Source organism: Varanus komodoensis, unplaced genomic scaffold (genome assembly GCF_004798865.1).
Source record: "Varanus komodoensis strain SLA01 unplaced genomic scaffold, ASM479886v1 scaffold51, whole genome shotgun sequence".
Taxonomy (NCBI): Eukaryota; Metazoa; Chordata; class Lepidosauria; order Squamata; family Varanidae; genus Varanus; species Varanus komodoensis.
The window spans coordinates 4,229,633-4,251,446 of NW_025336100.1; the positions used below are offsets into that span (position 1 = coordinate 4,229,633).

At 45.5% G+C, this 21,814-nt stretch overlaps 1 protein-coding gene across 8 annotated transcripts in view; it reads right to left on the reverse strand.

Annotated features, from left to right (window-relative positions):
- The window catches only part of ANKRD17 (ankyrin repeat domain 17), a 161,796-nt gene that overhangs the window by 68,177 nt on the left and 71,805 nt on the right, over nucleotides 1-21,814 (reverse strand). For all 8 annotated transcript variants that reach the window (XM_044447261.1, XM_044447258.1, XM_044447255.1 and 5 more), the window contains 2 exons: nucleotides 19,368-19,543; nucleotides 18,107-18,269 (listed from right to left, as the gene is read on the reverse strand). In XM_044447261.1, the coding sequence (XP_044303196.1) occupies nucleotides 18,107-18,269; nucleotides 19,368-19,543 (339 nt within the window). The remainder of the gene's footprint in view (nucleotides 1-18,106; nucleotides 18,270-19,367; nucleotides 19,544-21,814) is intronic.

Genomic DNA, 21,814 nt, shown 5'->3' on the forward strand with positions numbered 1-21,814 from the left:
CTGTGCAGAGACCACATTATCGGGTGACATGGACAAGGCTTCCTCATTCTCCAGCTCAGAGTAGGAATCAGTCACACAGTCCATCATCAAGGAGCTTGATTCTGTTGCTGCTGATTCTTGTCCCTCTTGTTGTTGCACTGTTGTCACCTGTTCAGATGGTGTCACTTCAGCATGCACCCCTTGAAGTCGCTGGGGTTGGTGTCGATGTGATGTCTGTGGGTGCATCAACAGCCATAGGTAGTAGTGTGTTGGCGCCACGTAGTTCCAGGGGTAACCCAGTCCACAGGGGCTGTATGGTCATGGCTGCCAATATGGGTGTCTTCCTTATGGGTATGCCTCTGGTTCACAGCTGTGTGCATCAATTCCAGTGATGGTGTAGGTGAAACCAGTCTGTATGGTCATGCTGTTGGAGGACATAGTATCTGAACTTCCCTTCTTGGAGTTGCTTCTGATGGGATCAGAGATTCCTGACCAACTGGTGATTGCGCCAGTGAGTCTCCGATTTCTCCCTTGGAGAATGTCAGCGGGACTATTTCTGTATGCTGTGTCTCTGAATGTGGTGGTGTCATTGGTGTTGGTCGAATCAGAGACACTCAGGACAGACTTATAGCTGCTGCTGGTATGGATGCTGGATCCTACTTTGGGACAGGTGAGGCCTGTGATCTCAGGATGGTTGGTGAGCAATGCTTCCATTTTTTCTCTAGTCTGTTTTTTGGCTTTTTAGCCTGTTTGGGCTCTTGTGATTCAGATTATTTCTTTTGTCTTTGCATTTCTGCAGGGAGTTTGTGGCAGCTGGCTGTTTTGCCACAGGTTTTGTGGCAGTCAGTACTGAAGGTGGTGTCCAATATGACCTGGTTTCTGCAGAGGTTGGGTGACTGCCTGTCACCTGCTACATTGAGCATTTGGATAAGAATAGTTATTGAGAAGCCACTGATATATTAAACGGAAGGCAGAAAGCAAAAAAAAGGGGGAAATCCCTCTATAATCTTGGTACACTCCACCATACTAGTCAGGGTGGTCAGTCTGCCAGGCACTGAAATACAGATATATCCTGTGCATTGAAATGGAATGTAACTTCATCATAACTATCCAACTTCCCTTTAGTGCAAAGAAGAAATCCATAATAGGATATACAAAAGCTATTGTCCTCTGATTGGCTGATTGTATGGTTGAGCTACTACTTGTTGATATACTCTACATTTGAAGTTTGTTTCAATAAAAGGATATTTCTCTATCTTGTAATGCCTCATGAACATGCAGTGTAAGAACCATGTGCATGTCCTACAGATCTTGAGTAAAGGGCTGTTAGTAAGTAAAGAAAAGAAAGCTACTGAGGAAATGATAAACCTAGTGAAGTGTACTATGTTATTTGTACAGAGAGTCTTTTAACCTCATACACTAGAAAAATAGGTGTGTTGAGACATCTAATGAACATAGCATAAAAAACTTTCTGCCCTATGGCCACTGGATAAAAGGAAACAAATAAGGCATTGGAATCGCTGAATTCCTTAGTCTTCTTAAGGCAAATCTTAATGACCCTTCTAAGATTCAATGTAAGCCAGACCCATTCAGAGGAGTAAACAGGATGAGCAGGTTGCTTACCTGTAACTGATGTTCTTCGAGTGGCCGTCTGTGCAGTCACACATATGGGTTCTGCGCCTGCACAGTGCCTGTGGCCGGAAGATTAACAGCTAACGGTTTGGCGGGAAACTCCGCTCCCCCTCCCCTCTAGTAGTATATAAGGAGCGGAGTGTCCGCCATTTTCCAGTCTTTGACAGACCAGACGTTCACTCTCTAAGAAAAGGTTTTTTTGTTTTTGTTTTTTGGAGGCACTAACTAACAGAAAAAATTTTGGTGGTATGGAATAAAACAAAAAATCTGAGTGGTACAACAGTCAGAGGAAAAAATAGCCTGGTACCGAAGAGAAAAAAGTCGCACCACCCATGACACCAAGCGGGGCCGGTGGGTGGGTTGTGTGACTGCACAGATGGCCACTCGAAGAACATCAGTTACAGGTAAGCAACCTGCTCTTCTTTGTCGTGGACTCTGTGCATCACACATATGGGTAGAATAGCAAGCTTACCCAAAGTGGAGGAGGGAGGTGTCATCAACGAAGAATAGATGAAAGAACGGCTCTGCCGAACGAACAATCCCGTCTGGCACGAACATCCAGTCTATAGTGCCTTGCAAAAGTACATGGAGTAGCCCAGGTTGCAGCTCTGCAGACATCCTCAATTGGGACTCCCGATGCAAAGGCTAAAGAGGCAGCTACAACCCTAGTGGAGTGACCTCTTGGAGCAGTCGGTAAGTCCATTTTAGCTAGCTGGTAAGAAAGAGTAATGGTGTTAACTATCCATTTGGATAGCCGTTGAGGAGTCACAGGGAAGCCTCAATTTTGTTCCGAGTATTTAATGAAAAGTCTATTAGAATGCAGAAAAGATTCAGTCCTCGATCTGTAAAAGGCTAGACAACGACGAACATCTAGCATATGAAGGGACCTCTCGATCAGATTCGAAGGAGCCAAAAAAAAAAAAAAAAAATGCTGGCAAAAGAATCTCTTGATCCATGTGGAAGGAGGTAGCCACCTTTGGGAGAAAAGACGGGTCCATTCGTAGGATTACCTTCTCCTTATGAAAATTCAAAAATGGAGGATCCACTCTGAGAGCACAAAGTTCACTAGATCTATGGGCTGAGGTAACTGCTACAAGGAAGGCAGTTTTCCAGGAAACAAGACATAGATCAATTGTTGCCAAGGGTTCAAAAGGGGGCCATGTTAGTGCCTGTAGAATCACTGAGAGACTCCAAGTGGGCATAAACGGCCTAATTGTTGGATGAAGGTTACAAAGTCCTTTCAGGAATCTTTTAATCAGTGGTTGAGAAAAAATGGAAAAACCCTGCACAGTTCCGCGGTAATAAGAGATTGCCGCCGTATAAACTTTTATGGAAGAGAGTTTAAGTCCAAAACGGTGAAGTTCGAAGAAGAACTGAAGGATCTGATCTACAGATGTGGAGGGTGCTGAATACGAATGAGATACGGCAAAACTGGAGAATCTACGCCACTTCGCCGCATATGATTTTCGAGTGGATGGTCTTAATGCAGAGTCAAGAATATACTGTATATCAGGATGTAAAGCCTGTGAGGCCAATGGCAGATTCACTGAATTTAACGAGGCAGAGGTGGTAACTGGATTCAACATATGGGCTGGCAAATCAGCGGTAGGAACAGAATGAACAGGGGCTGCAGATGATGTAAGTACCATTCTGGCATTCATTGCTGTCGAATTCGCCATGCGGTCAGTTTCAGCGACGGCAGGTCCAGGTGTCAGATCGTGCCCTCCCGTTGAGTAATAAGATAAGGAACAGGAGGAAGTTGAAGGTATTCCTTCCAACAAATATGAAGAAGGGTCGAGAACCATGGCTGGTGTGGCCACCAAGGAGTTATTAGCAGCCCTGTTGCCCCTTCGTGAATAATCTTCGCCAGCACTCTCACGATGAGGGAAATCGGTGGGAAAGCGTAAAAGGTCAGATCGCTCCAGGGAATCATGAAGGCATCCCCGGATGTCCCCTGGCCGATTCCCGCTCTCAAACAAAAATTCTCGCACACGGTTTTGTCAGGTGGCAAACAGGTCTATATCTGGGGGGGCCCAATGTTGGAACAGTCTGTCGCAGATCTGACGGTCCAGTTCCCATTTGTGTGACCGTGACATGTGTCTGCTCAAAAGATCTGCTTCCACATTGTCCTTGCCCGTGAGATGCACTGCTGTAAGAGTGATGTCCCTCGGTATGCACCACTCCCAGATTTGCATCGACAAATGGGCTAATTTCAGGGACCTTGTCCCCCCTTGTTTGTTTAAATAAAAAACTGTGGCTATGTTGTCCAAAGTTATCTGGACAACTTGACGGTGAAGCACGTCCTCGAATGACCGTAGTGCTTTGAACACAGCGAGAAGTTCCAGGAAGTTGATGTGATTCTTGGAATCCTGGCAGCTCCAGACCCCCTGGGTGCATAGACCAGAGCACAGGGCTCCCCATCCCAGAAGGGATGCGTTGGTACTGAGAGTCACTGTAGGGTACCGAGGTCGAAACAGGACTCTGACGTCTAGGTTGCTTGACTCTGTCCACCATAGTAAGGAATGTAGAATGGAGGACAGGAGTCGAATCCGCTTTGTAGGCAGATCCCTCTGCGGTCGGAACATCCCATTGAAAAACAATTGGAGGGGGCGCAGCGGGAGTTTGGCATATGGGACTACGGCAATGGACCTGCCATATGTCCCAACAGTCTTTGAACAGACTGGGCAGGAACAGTTCCGTCTCGTCGAATTCGGTGAATGTGTCAGGCGATAGCATGTTGTCTGTTTCGAGGAAGGAAGACTGTCGTCACCGTAGAATCCAGCCGAGCTCCAATAAAATTGATTGTCTGTGTAGGGAGAAGAGAACATTTCTGGCGATTATGCAGAGTCCAAGGTTTTGCAATAGGTCACAAGTGATATTTACGGCGGAACTAAGTCCTTCTCTAGTTTGGGAAACCAACAGCCAATCATCAAGGTATGGATATATTTGAATTCCACGTAATCGGAGGTATGCGCAAACAGGAGCCATACACTTCATGAAGACCCTCGGTGCGGTGTCCAGTCCAAACGGCAGTACCTTGAATAAGTAGATTTTAGAGGCTACCACAAAATGGAGGAAACGCCTATATCATGGATGTATCGAAATATGAAAATAGGCATCCTTCAAGTCTAATGAGGCGAACCAATCCCCTCTCCCCAGCAACGGGAGGATATTCTGAAGCGTGGTCATCTGAAACTTCTTTGGTGTTATAAATTTGTTGAGAGCTCTCAAGTCCAATACCAGCCAAAGCCCTCCATCTCGTTTCAGGACCGTAAAATATCTAGAATAGAATCCATGGAGTCCTTCCGATGAAGATAAGCGACGAACGGCTCCTTTAGAGAGGAGTTGGTAAATCTCATCCAACAATACCGACGAGCATGGCGTAAACCGGATAGGACTCGATGATGGAACAACTTCGAATTCAGTTCTATATCTGTGCTGGATGATGGATAACACGTACCCATCAGATGTAATGGACTCCCAAACGGGGAGTCGGCTTTACAGCCAGTCCCCAAATGAGAGGGGGGAGGGTGGGGTTGGGAGGAGAGGAAGGGTTCGCTCGCCCCATCTACATTGGGGTTTGTCTCCGTCAAAGTGGCGGCGGCCTTGCTGGAAACACTGGGGTGGTTGTTTGCGACACTGTTGGTGATGCTGTGGCTGTTGGCGGGATGGATATGGTTGTCTATACTGAGGCCTGGTCCACCACCACTTACGTCAAGGGGGTGGTTGTAGTTCCATGCACCAGGCCGACATCCTCGAGTCGTGGATCTTCTTCAACTTGTGGTCGGTTCTAGCGCTGAAGAGGCCGGATCCATCAAAGGGCATCTCCTCAATTCTTCTCTTCATCTCCTCGGGAAAGTTGCAGTTACGCAACTATGTGTGTCTCCGGAGGGAGATGGCGCTGACGAGAGCCCTCGAGTCTGTATCCATGTGATGTCTGGCTGTGGATAATTGTTGTACGGCGACCTGCATCGCTTCCTTGACGAACACCCTCGCCAAATCGCCTTGATTATCAGGAGGGGCGGCGATGATGTTGCCTAGGCACTGCATTATGAAATATTGATAGTGCGCCAGGGTCACCTCATAATTAGATATTCTTAGCCCTAGTTCTGAAGTCGCATAGACCCGACACGCAAGGGAGTCGATCTTTCTTCCCTCTTTGTCCCGGGGCGCTGTGTAACCCTGTGCCTCCCGACCTTGGGACGATTCCACCACCACTGAATTTGGTTTGGGGTGGCGGAGGAGGAATGGAATGTCTCCTTCACGGAATCTGTACACCACCTCATATTTTCCAGAGGCTGGTTGAGGCTGTGCCGGGAGATCCCACAGTTGAGTCATCGCTTGTCGGAGGGTCGTGATGAGTGGCAAGGCGATGGAGGTCAATTGTTCTCCCCGTACGACATCATAGAAACGGTTGGTACTAGGCCCCGGTTGTTGGCTCACTTCAATCTCCAACAACTTCACAAGCCTGGACATCAGCTCAGCGAACGTGATGTGCGGTTCTTCTGGTGATACCGGAGCTTGTGAAGTGACCGCAGCATTGGGAGACGTCATGTCGACCTCGGACTTGTCCGAGTCCACCCAATATGGAGCCGGGCTGCTGGAGGAGGAACCCCCTGGTGACTGGGATCTCTTGCTTTCTTGAGACGGTACACGCCCGGCGCCCCTCGAAGTCACAGAGTGAGGTCGATCCCGATGTTCGGTTGGTGGGGATCGATCCCTAGCAGCCGGGCAGTATCCGACGGATGGATAGTCAGACCATCTCGGTGCGGAGGAGTACCTAGCATGGTATCAGTCATCGGAGAGGGGTTCCGACGAGCGACTCCTCCGATCCCTCGGCGGGGATAGTCCGGTACCTGGATCGAGCCCAATAGATGGCATAGGAGTTGGGGATCGAGCCCTCGGTGGAGAGTCTTCGATCTCGCCATCAGAGATCAAACTGCGAGGTGGATCTTGATGTAGTTCTGATTCCATACGACACAGGGAAGCTGGAGGTGTGACTCTCATCGCCACTTGGATGGCCGGGCCCAAGGGTGTCAGTACCGGAGCTGCAACCGGAACCAGAACCTAAGAGGCCGCCAAACTCAAGCGTCAATGTTTCGAATGCTTGGGTCTCTTCGGTTTCTTGGCCGGCTTCTCAGCCTTATCTTTCTTGGCCCTTTTGTGCACAGACGGGTTCTCGGGCACGCTGTGCTTCCTCTTTTCCTTCTGCTTCTTGGGCGGAGAAACAGGCTGCTCCCCAATGACAGAAGCACCCTTGCCCGAGGGGCATGAGGGTGGAGCAGCAGAGGAAGGGGCCGGACGTTGCGGCAGTTCAGTGGAGGCCGGATGGCAGTCTGGTGGGGCCGAAGTTGTAGCGGGCTTAGCCACCAGCCGGTCAGATTGTAGAAGGGCCTGGTCCCACAGGAGCTTCCGTAAACGGTTCTCCCTGTTCTTCCTGGTCCGTTTCGAAAAGGCCAGGCAATGGACACATTTGTCCGTCCTGTGACCCTCCCCTAAACAGAGGAGGCACAGGTCATGCAGGTCCGCAGTGGGCATTTTAGAACGACACTCTCCGCGCTTGCAGGACGCTGCCCGTTGAACCATTGCGGAAAAGAAAAAAAGAAGATAGTAAAGCGGGAAGAGATAATATTTTTGGGTTGTTTTTTTCTTTTATAGGAATAAGAAGACAAAAAATGAGAGAAAAACAAAGAGAATGGAATAATATGTTAAGGTAAGAAGGGAATACTAACTTGGAAGGAACAAGAAAAAAGGTTCAAACAAGAGAGCACAAGGCACGATCTAAGCGAGAACGAAGCGGCACGAGGCATAACGAACGGTGGTCGCAAAGATTGGAAAATGGCGAACACTCCGCTCCTTATATACTACTAGGGGGGAGGGGGAGCGGAGTTTCCCGCCAAATTGTTAGCTGTTAATCTTCCGGCCACAGGCACTGCGCAGGCACAGAACCCGTATGTGTGATGCACAGAGGCCATGATGAAGAATAGGACAGAATAAGGGAACAACAGTTTCTTCAATTCTGTGAAAAAGAATGTTAATTTGGGGAATTAAGGACGAAGCCAACTGGAGTATAATAGAAACGTTACTGAACATACTGAGGTGGTTCCTCATAGAGAGAGCCAGTAACTCTTGAAACTCTCCTGGCAAAGCCAATAGCTACCAGAAATAAAACGTAGGGAAAGAGGAACAGTAGAAATACAGTTCTAAATGGCTCAAACACTGGAGAAGAGCAGAAAGCAATGTATGTAGGTGCTGTGTAGGAAAAAGATCTCCAACTGAAGATAAGTAATGTCCCTCTCAGGAACTGCTTGAGGTATGAGTGAGCACTGAATGGTTTATGGCACAACTTGGAAATGACAGAAAGAAGAGCTATAGGCTTCTCTGAGAAGGCTATTTGCAGTTTCATTCTCTATGACCACTTGTAGGAAGAGGAACAACTCTGCTTCTTGCTGTTTTGTGATCTACCTATTCCCACGTGGGCCAAACATGAGTATCTTCCAAGTTGTTCCATATATTCAGTTGGTGAGTGGTGTCCCAGAAGATAACATGGTGTTTGTTATTTTGCTGCAATAGCCCAGAGAGAGGAAGGAAGGATGATTTAGTAGCCAAGTGGCTAGATGTAGCCAGTCAGGAATTGGGTGCTCCACAGGGTTTGTGTGAAACTACCAGAAAGAACTCAGGAAAAATGGCTTAGTTGTTGTATTCACAGTTCCTTTGTGTAGAGGTATGGATTTTTATTTGTTTACTTTTTATATTTATATCCCACCTTTTTCCCTTTCAAGGAACTCAAGGCAGCTTATACAATTCTCAACATCTGAATCATACCCTCACAATTACAATCCTGTGAGGTAAGTTCAGGTGAGTCTGTGACTGGCCCAAAGACTCCCAGTTAGCTCCATGATTAAGTGGGGTCTACAACCCAGATCTCACAAGTCCCTACTATATGAATTAAGGCTGTGGTTTTGTCTGTTCTGATAAGAAAGACACAGGACACATGTGTTGAACAGAGTGTCTGACGGTGCTCATAATTCCTACCAGTTGATGCTGTGGTATTTCACCTGGGAGGGGAAGAGACTCTTGAATGGGGCAACTCTGATAGTGAGCCCCCAAGTTGCCATCCTGGTCACATGACAAGACTGGCTTCCTCAGTGGGTATGCTGTTTGCTATATTGTGTAGTGTTCTCCATAGAAGGAAAGACGTTCTAAGTACTTTTGACAAAATAACTTTGAAATGCCTTCTGTGAATTACGGCAGACTGAAAGGGGAAAAGGAAGAATTGTGGGGGTCTGGAATGCAACCTGGTCCATGGAATGATCCCTAAGCAGTATATCATGAGATCCAGTGCTTGAGTAAGGAACATGAGATCTGCTTAGTCATATGGAAAGGGAAGGCTGCTTCTAGGGAGAAAACTGGAATTACAGGAAATAATGCAAAGAGTTAAAGTGTCTGATGCAGTCCATTCACACATGTGAAGGAAGTGTTATAGCCTTCCCCCCATATCTGCAGGCACAGTGTCAGAAGTGTTGATGAGGATCTTAGGAGGATTAGAGCAGGCTGATCTAGCCAGACTGGTGGTCTGTAATCTAAGCTGGAATTTGGTTTTGGACCAAGTAAGCTTTGTGAACTTATGGTTGCATGCTCAAAAGCATGGAACTGAATTGAGATCTAAAGGGATGAAAAGAAGAAAAGAAAGAATAAGGGGCTCAGAGAATCGCCTTTCCTTCCTCTTTGGCAAAGAAGTCATACCCATCTTCTTGTCTTTGGTTTCCACTAAAATCTTTTGAGGGCTTCCCCTCCAAGGAGGTATGTTCCTTTGGAATAAGAATCTATGTTCAGTGCATGAACCAGGGTAAATGGCTTGCCCGCTGCAGTTGTTACAATGGAGCATGACAGACCATGAAATTCTGTGAGGCATCTGGAATGAAAGTGTATGTTTGGGTTAACCAAGAAAGGGTCCTAAGAAAGGAAAAAGTATTCAATTCTTTATTAGATACACAATAAACTTGTCAACCTAGAAGAACAAAAAGGAATAAAAATGGTGCCCCAAAGTAAGGCTGCTATTGGAATATCAACTAGAGAAATCTTGAGCTTTTCCATTATACTCTGCTATAAGAAATAGTATTTTCGCACTATGTCAGATTCCCTTCTGGTAGAGTAGTGCAGCCTTTCTTTCAGCTTTAACCTATTTTTCAAAAGAGGAATGAAAAGGTACTTCAGTTTGCTGTCTTAAGCTCTGGAAATGATGCTTCACTCTTGGAAGGCTGCTGGCTGTTTCATGAGAGAAATTAATGTCCAGGAAGAACTAACTTTAGAAAGAATAGAGATAAATTTGTCCTCGTCCAAGAATCTTAAATTGAAAGATTGCTCTATATTCCCAGGATATGGTTATTCCCACAACTGTTGCATTTCACCTAGTACCATAAAATAATCTGAATCAGAAGGACTCTCAGGAGACATTCCCTTTGACTTTTCTTTTTCCATGACTATGAAAAGAAGCTGATTCAGCAGAAGATATGGGTTACTAAGTTCTATTAAAAGCCTTAGAATTTTTGGTCTTAAGTACCTCCCATCACTGCTTTTCTTTTCTTTCTTCTTCTTTTATTTTTTTAGTTGAAGAGAAGCAGAAGAAGAAAAACACCAGTAAAAAGTTATTTCTCTGTATTTTTATGTCCTCTTTGCTGATTAAGGAGCTGAGTCGATCCCATTCTGATAGCCTGTTCGATACTATTAAACAAAGTCTGATCCAGCGGAGGGGGGTTGTTGTTTTGCTGAATTCTCAGTGGAGGAGGAGAAAACACTTATAAAATGGAAGCACAATCCTGGGAAAATAAAGCTAACTGTTAGCAGGGAAAAGCTGGATGAGATGTAGTCTTTCCCTGCTCCTATGATCGCAAAACATACTTCTGAAATTACTACCAGGCTTGTGGATTGATGCCTGGGTCAACCACCTATGCGGCAGGAACTATGGAGAAGATGTAATATCCCACTTCATCCAGTTCTTCCAGGGTTCCACTTTGATCCTTCTGTGTTTGCTGAGCTGCAGGATAATCAGAAGCTGTTATGCAATGCTGGTGTGCAGGGGGTGGGGGGCTATGCTTTACTGCTACAGGCACTGAGACAAACTCATCACAGAGTCAGGGAACACTTTCTTTTTCTTTTTAAGACTTGGAGTGTGTCTTGCTAGGTGGCTCCATCTTGTGGGCAAAAGGATGAAGAACTGGAAAAAGAACAGGTTTTTGGGGTTGTTTTTTCAGAGAAAAGATTAGAAAAGGAAGATTTCTATTTTCTAGAAGATAGAACAAGAATTAAGAGAAAAATGAGGTCCAGAAAATAAGATTACTGAGCAAAGATAAGAAAAGCAGTTTGCTCACCTGTAACTGTCATTCTTTGAGTGGCCATCTGTGCATTACACACATGGGTGATGCGTCTGTGCAGTGCCTGTAGCCAGGAAGATTCAAAAGCTTAACGGTTTTGGTGGGAACTCCGAACCCTTCTCCCCTGCTACAGTATAAGAAGGTGGAATGCCCACCATTTCCTCAGTCTACTGAAGACCGACCATTCGCCCCCAAGCGGGAGCATAAAATATTACAGAGCACATGTTGAAAACTAAGGCAAAACATATATGTATATATATACATAAAGATACCCTTCTACAGATCCGCCACCAAGCAAAATATGGTACTGCAGAAACCCAGTCACCGACACCAAGTGGGGCCGGCAGGTGGGCTGTGTGAATGCACAGATGGCCACACGAAGAACGACAGTTACAGGTGAGCAACCTGCCTTTCTTTGTCGTGGCCTCTGTGCATCACACATATGGATGATTAGCAAGCTTACCAGACCTGGAGGCAGGGCGGTGTCGTCACTGGAGAACAGAAGAAAGGACTGCCTGACCAAAGGAGCAATCCTGTCTGGCACGCACATCGAGGCAGTAATGTCTGGCAAAAGTGCAAGGAGTAGTCCAAGTGGCAGCCTTGCATAAGTCATGGAGCGGAATGCCAGGAGAAAAAGCAGAAGAAGCCGCAACAGTCCTTGTGGAATGGGCTCTGGGCATGACAGGTAAATCCAATTTGGAAAGTTCACAGGCCAGCTCGATGGTCTGCACAATCCATTTCGAAAGTCTTTGGGATCCGAAAGGAGACCCTTTGTCATGTTCTGAATACTTGATGGAAAGACGCCTGGTATTGTGAAAGGGTTCTGTGCGAGACCTGTAGAAAGCGAGGCAGTGACGAATGTCAAGAGAGTGTAGCAAGTGCTCTATAGGTGTAGATGGAGTAGGAAAAAAGGCTGGTTAAAATAATGTCCTGATTGACATGAAAGAGTGACACAACTTTTGGTAAGAATGCTGGGTCAGTATGCAGAACGACCTTCTCCTTGTGGAAATTGAGATGAGGAGGGTATATATGGAGTGCACAGAGTTCACGGGCCCTTCTAGCTGATGTGATAGCAACGAGAAAGGCAGTTTTCCAAGACAAAAGACGCAAGTCAGTAGTCTCCAATGGCCCGAAAGGAGGTTTAGTGAGTGCTTGTAGAACAAGCGAAAGGCTCCATATCGGAACAATGGACCTAATCGGTGGCTGAAGGTTCTGTAATCCTCTAAGGAATCAATGAATGAGGACGTTAGAGAATACCGATGAGCCTGCCACCTGGCCATGGTAGTGTTAGATTGCTGCAATGTAAACTTTGATGGATGAAGGTTTCAGTCCAGTCTGGTGTAATGCTGAAGAAACTGAAGACTATTTTCAATGGAGGCTGAATGAGCAACAAAGTGATTGGTTTCAGCAAAAGATGTGAAGTGTTTCCATTTAGCTGCATAGGAGTGGTGAGTTGTAGGTCTTAGCGCAGACTGGAGAATGAATTGCATATCAGGATGCAGAGTGCTCGGATCCGATGAAGGATTTGTCGGTATTGAGGAAGGACAAGCAGTAGTGTCCAGACACCGCCGGGCCGGCATCGGGCCCACGGGAGCCATCGCTACCAAGGGAGTAGTGTGACTTATCAAATGAGCCAGGAAGTGGGTGATGTACTGCCCCGTTCTGCTGAGTTATTAGATGAGGTATGAGAGGCAGTTGCCAAAAGGTGTTGCCGGACAGGCAGAGAACAGTAGAAAACCTTGGTTGGCGGAGCTACCAGGGAGTGACAAAAATTCCCTGAGCCACATTGAAGGTGATCTTGGCAAGAGTTCTCGTAATGAGTGGTCTCGAGAGAACGCATAAAAGAATGTGTTCATCCATGAGATCATTAGAGCGTCCCCTCTCAAACTCAGGCCGATGCCCGCTTGGGAGTAGTATGCCCTGCATACCATGTTCACATGAGTGGCGAACAGATCTATGTCTGGAGGGCCTCAAGTCTGAAAAAGGTGATGGCAGACCTGACAATCGAACTCCCATTCGTGGGTCGACGACATCTGTCTGCTGAGTGTGTCCGCCTCCTCGTTGTCGGTACCAGCTAGGTGAATGGCAAGGAGGATGATTTCCCTCAGAATGCACCAGTCTCACAGTTCCATAGCTAGATGAGCTAGGGAGGTAGATTTTGTTCCATCCTGTTTGTTCATATAGAATATAGTTACACAATGTTGTCGGAGGCCACTTGAACAACTTGTCCCTGAAGGGTATCCTTGAATGACCAAAGGGTTTTGAAGACTGCCAGTAGCTCTAGATAATTGATGTGTTTGGCAGTTTCGTCATAGTCCCAGGTCCCAGTACGAAGGCCAGCACACAGAGCTCCCCAACAGGTGAGGGAGGCATCGGTGAACAAAGTCAGTGCTGGATGAGGCGGGCAGAATGGAATGCCGACACACAGATTGTTTTGTATAGCCCACAATGATAAGGTCTGGACAACGGAGGTCGGGAGATGAAGGAGTCGGTGAGGTGAGTCTCTTTGAGGATGGAAGAGGCTGTTGAACCAAAGTTGGAGGGGCCTCATCCGTAATCTGGGATGCGAAAACAAAGAGACCGTGGAAGCCATGTGTCAGAGGGACCTCTGTACCGATAGTGCTGAAACAGTTCTGTCCACATGAGTCGGAGGTGTGCACACACCAGGGCCATGCATTTAGTAAAGACCTGTGGAGCAGTAGCCAGTCCAAACGGTAAAACGTTGTATTCAAACAGGTCGGAACCGACCATAAACCGAAGAAGACACCTGTGAGACGGGTGGATGCTAATACGGAAATAAGCATCCTTTAAGTCCAGAGAAGCGAACCAATCCTCTCTCCTGAGCAATGGAAGGATGTTTTGAGGGGTGGTCATCCGAAATTTCTTAGTCTTGATGAATTTGTTGACGCCACCTAAGTCCAATATCGGACGAAGACCACCGTCACATTCAGGAACCATGAAATATCTTGAGTAGAAACAGTGTAACCCCTCAGATTGTGAAAGTTGTCGGATCGCTTCTTTACGAAGAAGCTGCTGAACCTTGTCTTTGAGAACCAATGACTGAGGCATATATCGGATTGGTCCCGATGGGGGTATGGTATCGAACTCGATTCTATAACCGTGCTCCATGATGGATAAAACCCACTGATCAGATGTGATGGACTCCTACATGGGGAGTCAACTTTGCAATTGATCCCCAAAAGGAAGAGGGGAGGGTGGGTTCAGGAGAGAAGAGGTTCGCTCAGCTCGTCAACGCCGGCATTTATCTGAATCCGGTTGGCAACGGCTCTGTTGAAAGCACTATGGTGGTTGCTTTCGGCACTGCTATCGAGGCTGGAACTGCTGCCGGCCAAAGAATTGTGTATAGGGTTGATACCAGTACAAAGGACAGGACCAAGACCACTTGGTCAAGACTGGTTGGGGACTTCCATCTGACGAGCTGTCACACGCGATTCGTGAATTGTCTTCATCTTGTGGTCCGTCCTAGCATTGAACAGCCCCGAGCATCCAGAATGTTACAGTTTCGGAGCCAGGCATGGCAATGGAGGCCTACAGCACCAACGAGGGCTCTCAAGTCGCAATCGACATGATGTCTCGCTGTGGAAAGTTGTTGGATTGCCACCTGCACTGCCTTTGGTGAAAATATGGGCCAGGTCCCTCTGCTGCTCCAGAAGCAACGCTGTGATATTTTCCAGTTTTTGCATAAGAAAATACTGGTAATGAGCCAATGTCGCCTCATAGTTGGAAATCCGGAGGCCAAGACCTGTGGCAGAATAAATAAGGCGAGCCATCATGTCGATCTTCAGCCCTTCTTTGTTGCGAGGAGTGGTGTGTCCCCTCGACTCACGACCCTGGGACAACTCCACGATGATCGTGTTCGGTCTAGGATGACGCAGGAGAAATGGAATATCCTGTTAACGAACTTGAAACATGGATTCGTAATGTTGTGAAGACAGCTGCAGCTGACTGGGGAAGTTCCACGGTTCCATCATTGCCTGACGAAATGTGGTAATAAGCAGTAAAATGATTGTTCACTTTTGATGATGTAAAACTTATCGGTACTGGGATCAAAGTGGTGCTGGACTTCCATCTCCAGTGACCTCGCCAATCTTGCCCAATCAGTTCCCCAAACGTTGAGTATGACTCCTCAGGTGAGCTGGGACCTTGAGTGGTGATCAGTGTGTCTGGTGAAGTGGACGCTATGTCCGAATCCTCTGACTCAGAATCATAATGGAGCGGAGGAATGGAGGAGGAGTCGACTGGCAAAGAAGGGTGCCTGGATTGAGCTGTGCTGGACATCGACAGAGCATCCCTCGGGACCAGAGATAGGGTACGGTGGCGTACCGATGGATAGAACCTGTACGGTGCATAGTTGTCCCATGGTTCACAATGGGCAGATCCATGAGGCACTTAACACCCATTCTCCAGAGGGACGATCTCTATCCGCTGGTATCGCACCTGCTGAGGTGGGGCCCTCAGGGAAGTCTCAGGCAACGGCTGTGATGTAAGCGAGCGTGCCATCGGAGGAGCCATCTGTGGAGAGTCCCAGATCTCTCCATCGGAAATCGAACCCAACATGACTGCCTCCTGGTGTTCTGGCAAGGACAGGATGGAAGGGACGACCTGTCGCGGGGACCCTGGCAGAGTCACCTACTTCACCAATTGGAGAGCCGGTTGGTGTCGGTACTGAAGCGGCAGTCGGGACCGACTGAGCAGACGAACCCAAATCACGGAGTCAGGGTTGATCGGCCTTCTTGGTTTTGTGAGCCGTCTTGTCTGCCTTGTCCTTCTTAGGCTTCCTGTGGCCTGAGGACTTGTCCAATCCACTGCGCTTTCTCTTCTCCTTTTGTTTGTGAGATTTAGAGGAGAGCTTGCCCTCCGACTGAATAGCACCATCAGCCGATGGGCGGGGCGGAGGGGCAGCCGAAGAGGAGGGCTGGCAGTGGATTGGCCTGCTAGTTGATCAGACTGAAACAGGGCCTGGTCCCATAAGAGTTTGCGCAGGTGTTTCTCGTGATTTTTCTGTGCCTGCTTTGTAAAGGCCTGGCAATAGCTGCATTTATCAGTCCTGTGTCCTTCTCCGAGACAAAGAAGGCACAGGTCGTGCAGATCAGTAGGAGACATCTTAGAACCGCACTGAGAGCACTTGCGGAAAGCCGCACGCTGAGCCATCGAGAATGAAAAAAGGAGAAGAGAGCGAAGCTTAGAAATTTAAGAAGAGAAAAACTTTGGGGGGGGGTTAACAGGGAAAAAGGGGGAAAGGGGAATGTGAAGAAAACTTCTAATGGGGAGGGATAATAACTTGGAAATCTGAACAAGAAGCTAAGAGCAACAACAGTTTAAGGGAGAACAGGATACACAATATACGAACTGAGAGACAAAAGGCTCGAGGCACAGCAAACAGCGGTTGCAAGAAGACTTGGGAAATGGTGGGCACTCCGCCTTCTTATACTGTGGGGGGGAGGGGTGCAGAGTTCCTGCCAAAACCATTAAGCTTTTAAATCTTCCCAGCTACAGGCACTGTGCAGGCACAGCACCCATATGTGTGATGCACAGAGGCCACGACGAAAAACAAGCCGTGTCCCAGCAAAAGTGAAAACAAGCTGGCTGGAAGGTGCTGCAAAGGCCAGGACCAAGGTTAAAAATCCTTATCACATGTTTCTTGCCTGTCCTGGTAAGTACAAAGAGTAATACATGAAGGCTGTCTCCTTTGTGACATTTGAAAATGGAAACTTAGTGAGTAAATTCACTTTCTGAAAAGGCCAACAACTCTGTGACTAAACAGCCAACAATTCTGAGACTAAACCAAGAAGTACAATGGTGATTCAGCAAGGCATTTCCTTCATCCTTGTGATCATCAAGTTTATCTCTAAAAATCAGGCTCTTAGAAATTTCACTACAGAAGGACTACTACAGTGCTGCATATAAACAAATATCTAAATTTATAATATATATATTACAAGTTTTTGAAGCAGGGGATTGATTGTAATATACTGGCAACACAATTCTAATCGTATTTCCACAGTCCCACTGTGTTCCAACACTTAACTTCCAGGTAAGTACGTATGTATATAAATATAACCTGAGAAAACTATGGAAGGCTCAGCTTCTATTCTGTTAACTCCTTGTGCTCGGGTTATGAGTATACTCCTATAATATGTTTAGATATGGAGTGTGTTTAATTTTCTTGAAATCTCCTTCTCTTAGTAGTATGTAATGCTGCCACTAAGAATTTAATTCCAATCTTATCAATTAACTTCTCCCACAGTATTGTGCCCAAACTTTAAGGCTCCTTTGTTGGACTCGGTGTTCCTGAAAGTTAGGCACTTTCATTCAAACAGCCTATGATTCTGGGTTAACAAGAAACAAAATAAAACTTTATTTATACAAAAAGCATATTGGCTTCAAGATGTTCTGTAACCTATTTCCTTAGTAAATAAAAGAGTGTATATTAATAACTTCTGAGATATCACAATCTTTCCCTTCACAAACACTCCTTACTCTCAAATTCTCCTTTCACTTTTGCATGTACTTTATTTTTCTCAGTTTAATCTTTCCCTTCTGCACTCAGGTTTCTGTCAGTTTATGTATCTCACACCCTTATAATACTTGACAATATTAGTCACTACTATGTCCTCCATGTATTCTACTTCCTTCCCTTTGTCTTTATGAATCTCCAGGGCCTTCCACAGTGCTATATAGGATTCTAAGGAGAAGTCTGCCTTTTCAGATTCTGCAGACTGTTAACTGCTGACTGGCTGAAAGTCTATTTCTCTCTCCTCATGCACTTCCAAGCTCTGTCCATGTACTCTCAAACACTCATCCCCCCACTTTACCACCTTGCTCTTCTGAAAATTACCAACATTTAAAAGAACAACATGTAACACTTTAAATCAGCTTTCCCCAACCTGGTGGCCTTCAGAGGCATCTGGACCATGACTCCCAGCATTCCCATCCAGCAGGGCTACTGAGCGGGAATTCTGCATGTTGAAGTCCAAATGTGTCCAGAAGGCACAAGTTTGGGGACAGATGCTTTAAATCATTACAGCTTGTTATATGACGATCACAGTACATTTGAATTTTCAGAACATTAAAAGCAGAATAAACATTCTTTAGCCTACCTTTCGAAAAGCTGCCATCAGTGGAGTTATTTTTCTGTTATCAGCAGCATCTACATCTGCTCCTGCTTGTACTAGCAACTGGACAACATCTAAATGACCACCATTAGCGGCAAGCCATAAAGGAGTATTTCCTTTCTTATTACGGACATCAATGTGAGCTCCCCTATGAAAGAACAAAAGCTTGGTCAAAATACTGGAAATTCAGTTCCTACGAATTAAAAATAATAATCTAAAATTGAATGACTGATTACACCTACTCATTTAAGATGGGAGGAGGTGGTTGGGATAACATTAATTCTCCTTACCTTTAGAATTTTCTTACCTGTCTGTGCTTTATAAAATAATTGTTTTCTGAAAAACTCTGAGACAGATCAGTTCTGAAAAAATGAATTCTTAGCAAAGGTACACCATACATGTGCAAGGCCACAATTTTAAAGAGATGATTGGACAAGTGAGGCACTATAATCAATTCAATATTCAGAATACATATACGTTGCAGTGAATGTGCAAAACACTTAGTTGTCATTGGGAATATTTGGCTTCTGTAATTCTTGAATTTCAGACTTTCATCAGATATGTCTTATTCTGTTATGGCTACCAAGAAAGTCCTACAGTGGAAAGACTTTCCACTGTATTCCAGTGTGAATACAACCAAAACAGTTTCATTAGTGCCAAATATAGTAGCATTTTAAAATCAGGACATGTATTCAGCAGCATCAACGCTTTGCTCTTCTATTCTACTTGACTGTTGGGATGCAGTGTGGGGGAGTAAAGAGACATGCAAAAGCAAGGCTACTCATAAGTGCATAAAGGTGGTCCTTAGTTTTATAAATAAGGGTGAACATTCATAGCAACATTTACACTGCTTTGAGAGCAGGATTTCTTAGGATGAATTGCTTTCCTCCATTGTAGTCTCTCCACAATAAAAATGATGGAAACAGATATATAGATGATAATATTTCAGAATAGAACTTTTTTATACCTTTACGGGGTGGCAGGAAAGACTCATCAGTGGAGGAAACACTGAAGTTATTTGAAAACAGCACCTTACAAATGTATGCCTCTAAAGGAATATTTCTCATCAGAGCAGGTCTTCATGTTCTTACTAGTGTACAGTGTGTGTGTGGTGGGCAGGGGGATGCCAATTTCTTGACTTAAAATAATTAAAAATCAGAATTACTAGGATCAAAAAGTGAGCATTTTTCTTCCACTGCCTTAAGAACATAAAAATAGCTCATAAGTAGAGGATCAAAAATAGTACCTGCTAATAAGCAGCTCACAGAACTTGTAATGCCCTTTGTCTGCAGCAATGGTTAAAGCTGTGTCTCTTGATGACGGAACTGGTGGTGCGTTTACATCAGCACCTTTGTCTAGAAGAACTCTGCCTACTTCTGCATATCCACCAGAAGCAGCTTCCATTAATGGTGTTAGGCCAGTCTAGGTGGAGAAGAATGTCATTAAAGATTCTTTCTGGTTGAAATTTGTGAAAATTGACAGCTACAATAAGGAAACAATCCCTTATACTTTTCAGAGTATTAATACTTGTAAAGAGAAGTAAACCGAGCAGAACGAACTTAAGAGAAAACCAGAACACCTGATCTTGATCAATCTGGATATCAAATTTAAAACAGTTTACAGGGTTAGGTTTTTTGTTTGTGTTGCTGTTATTGTCATTTTGGTTCTTTGCATCAATAATGAACAGCAGGAGACCTACACATTAGTGCCACATTAATGTGAAACAGACCATCCAGTGCTGCATACCAGCAAGTGTCTCAATGATCTGAAAGGCATAGGTTTGTGTGAACAAATAAAACAAAATTAAAGTGTTGATAAACTGATGTTTGATATATCCTATGTGATAGGAAATGGAATGGGGGAAATGCTAAATCAATAAGACTTCTCTTTCTCTATATTTCATATAGTACATACCCTCTTATAGGTAGAACTTAAAACCAGATATTAGGCATATTTAATGAGAAGTTAGTCCTACAATGGAACTTACTTCCAGAAAGCATGCATAGGACTGCACCTGTTGCCTTAATGACAAAAGGCCAGACTCCATAGGTAAGAGAACTCCACAGGGAAGGTGCCATCAAATGAGGCCTTAGCCTTGGCTAATAAGGCATAGTATAAATTGTTCTAAATTGAAAATTCTGAGTAAACTATAATTTTAGATGGCAAGGGCACATATACTAGGCAAGTGCTCTAGGCAATCTTTTACACAGTGTGCATGTCTTGGGAGGAGAAATATAGGAGGACCAGATGGTTTAGAATTGTAAAACTCAAATCTAGCACCCTGATTGACCAATAGCATTAACATCAGTATTATATGTTCCCCACAACAGATACATGTAAGGAGTCTTGGAAGCATTCTGGATCAACTTTAGAGGCAGTTTCAGGGAGAATGCATCACAGTACGAGGCAACCAGGACTAAATCCTTAGTGCGTCCCATGGGCTGCATGCCCCATCACCAGAAAAAAATCTACAGCATTAGGCCAAACCACCCCTCCCCCCCAAAAAAAAACTGGTTAGATGGTAAATTTTGGTGGCAACTGCTATGGTCGGTTTAAATAAACAAGCTTCTAGTTACTCTGCTCTGGAATGCTGAGATTATTAATGTGTGTTCTCAGTGAAGGACCATTTTACAATGATGAAAATGCAAAGTTCCCTTTCTGCTGAAAGAGCTATCTCCAATATCCTGATGTGTCAAAAGAAGTCTGCATGTATGGGAAGGACCCTACAAGGGCTTGAAAAGAGGCAAGAGCCTTAAAGCCAAGGTTCATAGCTTGGATCCTCAAACTACAGCCATGCCCATTTATCCAGCCCACCTCAGAGGTTCTGGACTCCCCGCGCCCTCCTCCACCATCGGCAGGGGGCCAGTTGAAAGGCAGTGACAGGTGCGGGCCAGTGAGGCAGGGGTGCCTCCAGGCACAGGCTGGTGAGGCGGTGGAGGGTGCATGTGTGCACAGTGAGCAGCAACAGGCCCGTGTGCACATGGCGAGGCAAGAGATCCAAGCGGGTCAAAAATGATTTCCGAGCAAGGCCTTAAATACCAAATCAGGTTTCCACAAAGAAATCCATCTCTGAGTGTGTGCATGAGAGCTCACTGAGCTGTGATTCAAGTGATACCATATGCTGATGAGGGCTGAGAACTCTCAGTGCAGCTAATTGGGCTTAAGACCAAAGAAGAAATTTTCCTGCAAACAGCCAAAAAGCTCTTGCATACTCAGTCAAAGGAGTACCTTTATGCTGCTCCTATACTATCTAAGTTTTCCAGGTACTATTTTAAATTCTGTTGATTAAGGAGTGCCTGGAAGCTAGAAGTATTTATCTTTTTGAGATTGTTCAAGTAATTCAAAGTGTACCACTCAGTGTCTAAACAGTGAACTTCAGCATCTCCGAAATGATCTGGAGGCACTGCAAGGTCCAGGAAGAAGTTAACATAAGGTGCTCTCTGAGCAATGAGATGTTTCTCTTTGATTTTCTGCACCATCTATGGGATGAGAGAAAGAGTATGAAATGCATAAAAGAGACTTTGAGGGCAGACATTATGGTGTCCAATAGTTCTGTTCCTCATCACAGGGCTCCATTCTATCCCCTCTGCTATTTAACATCTATATGAAACCGCTGGGAGAGGTCATCAGGAGGTGTGGGCTGCGGAATCATCAATACGCTGATGATACCCAGCTTTACCTCTCGTTCTCCAC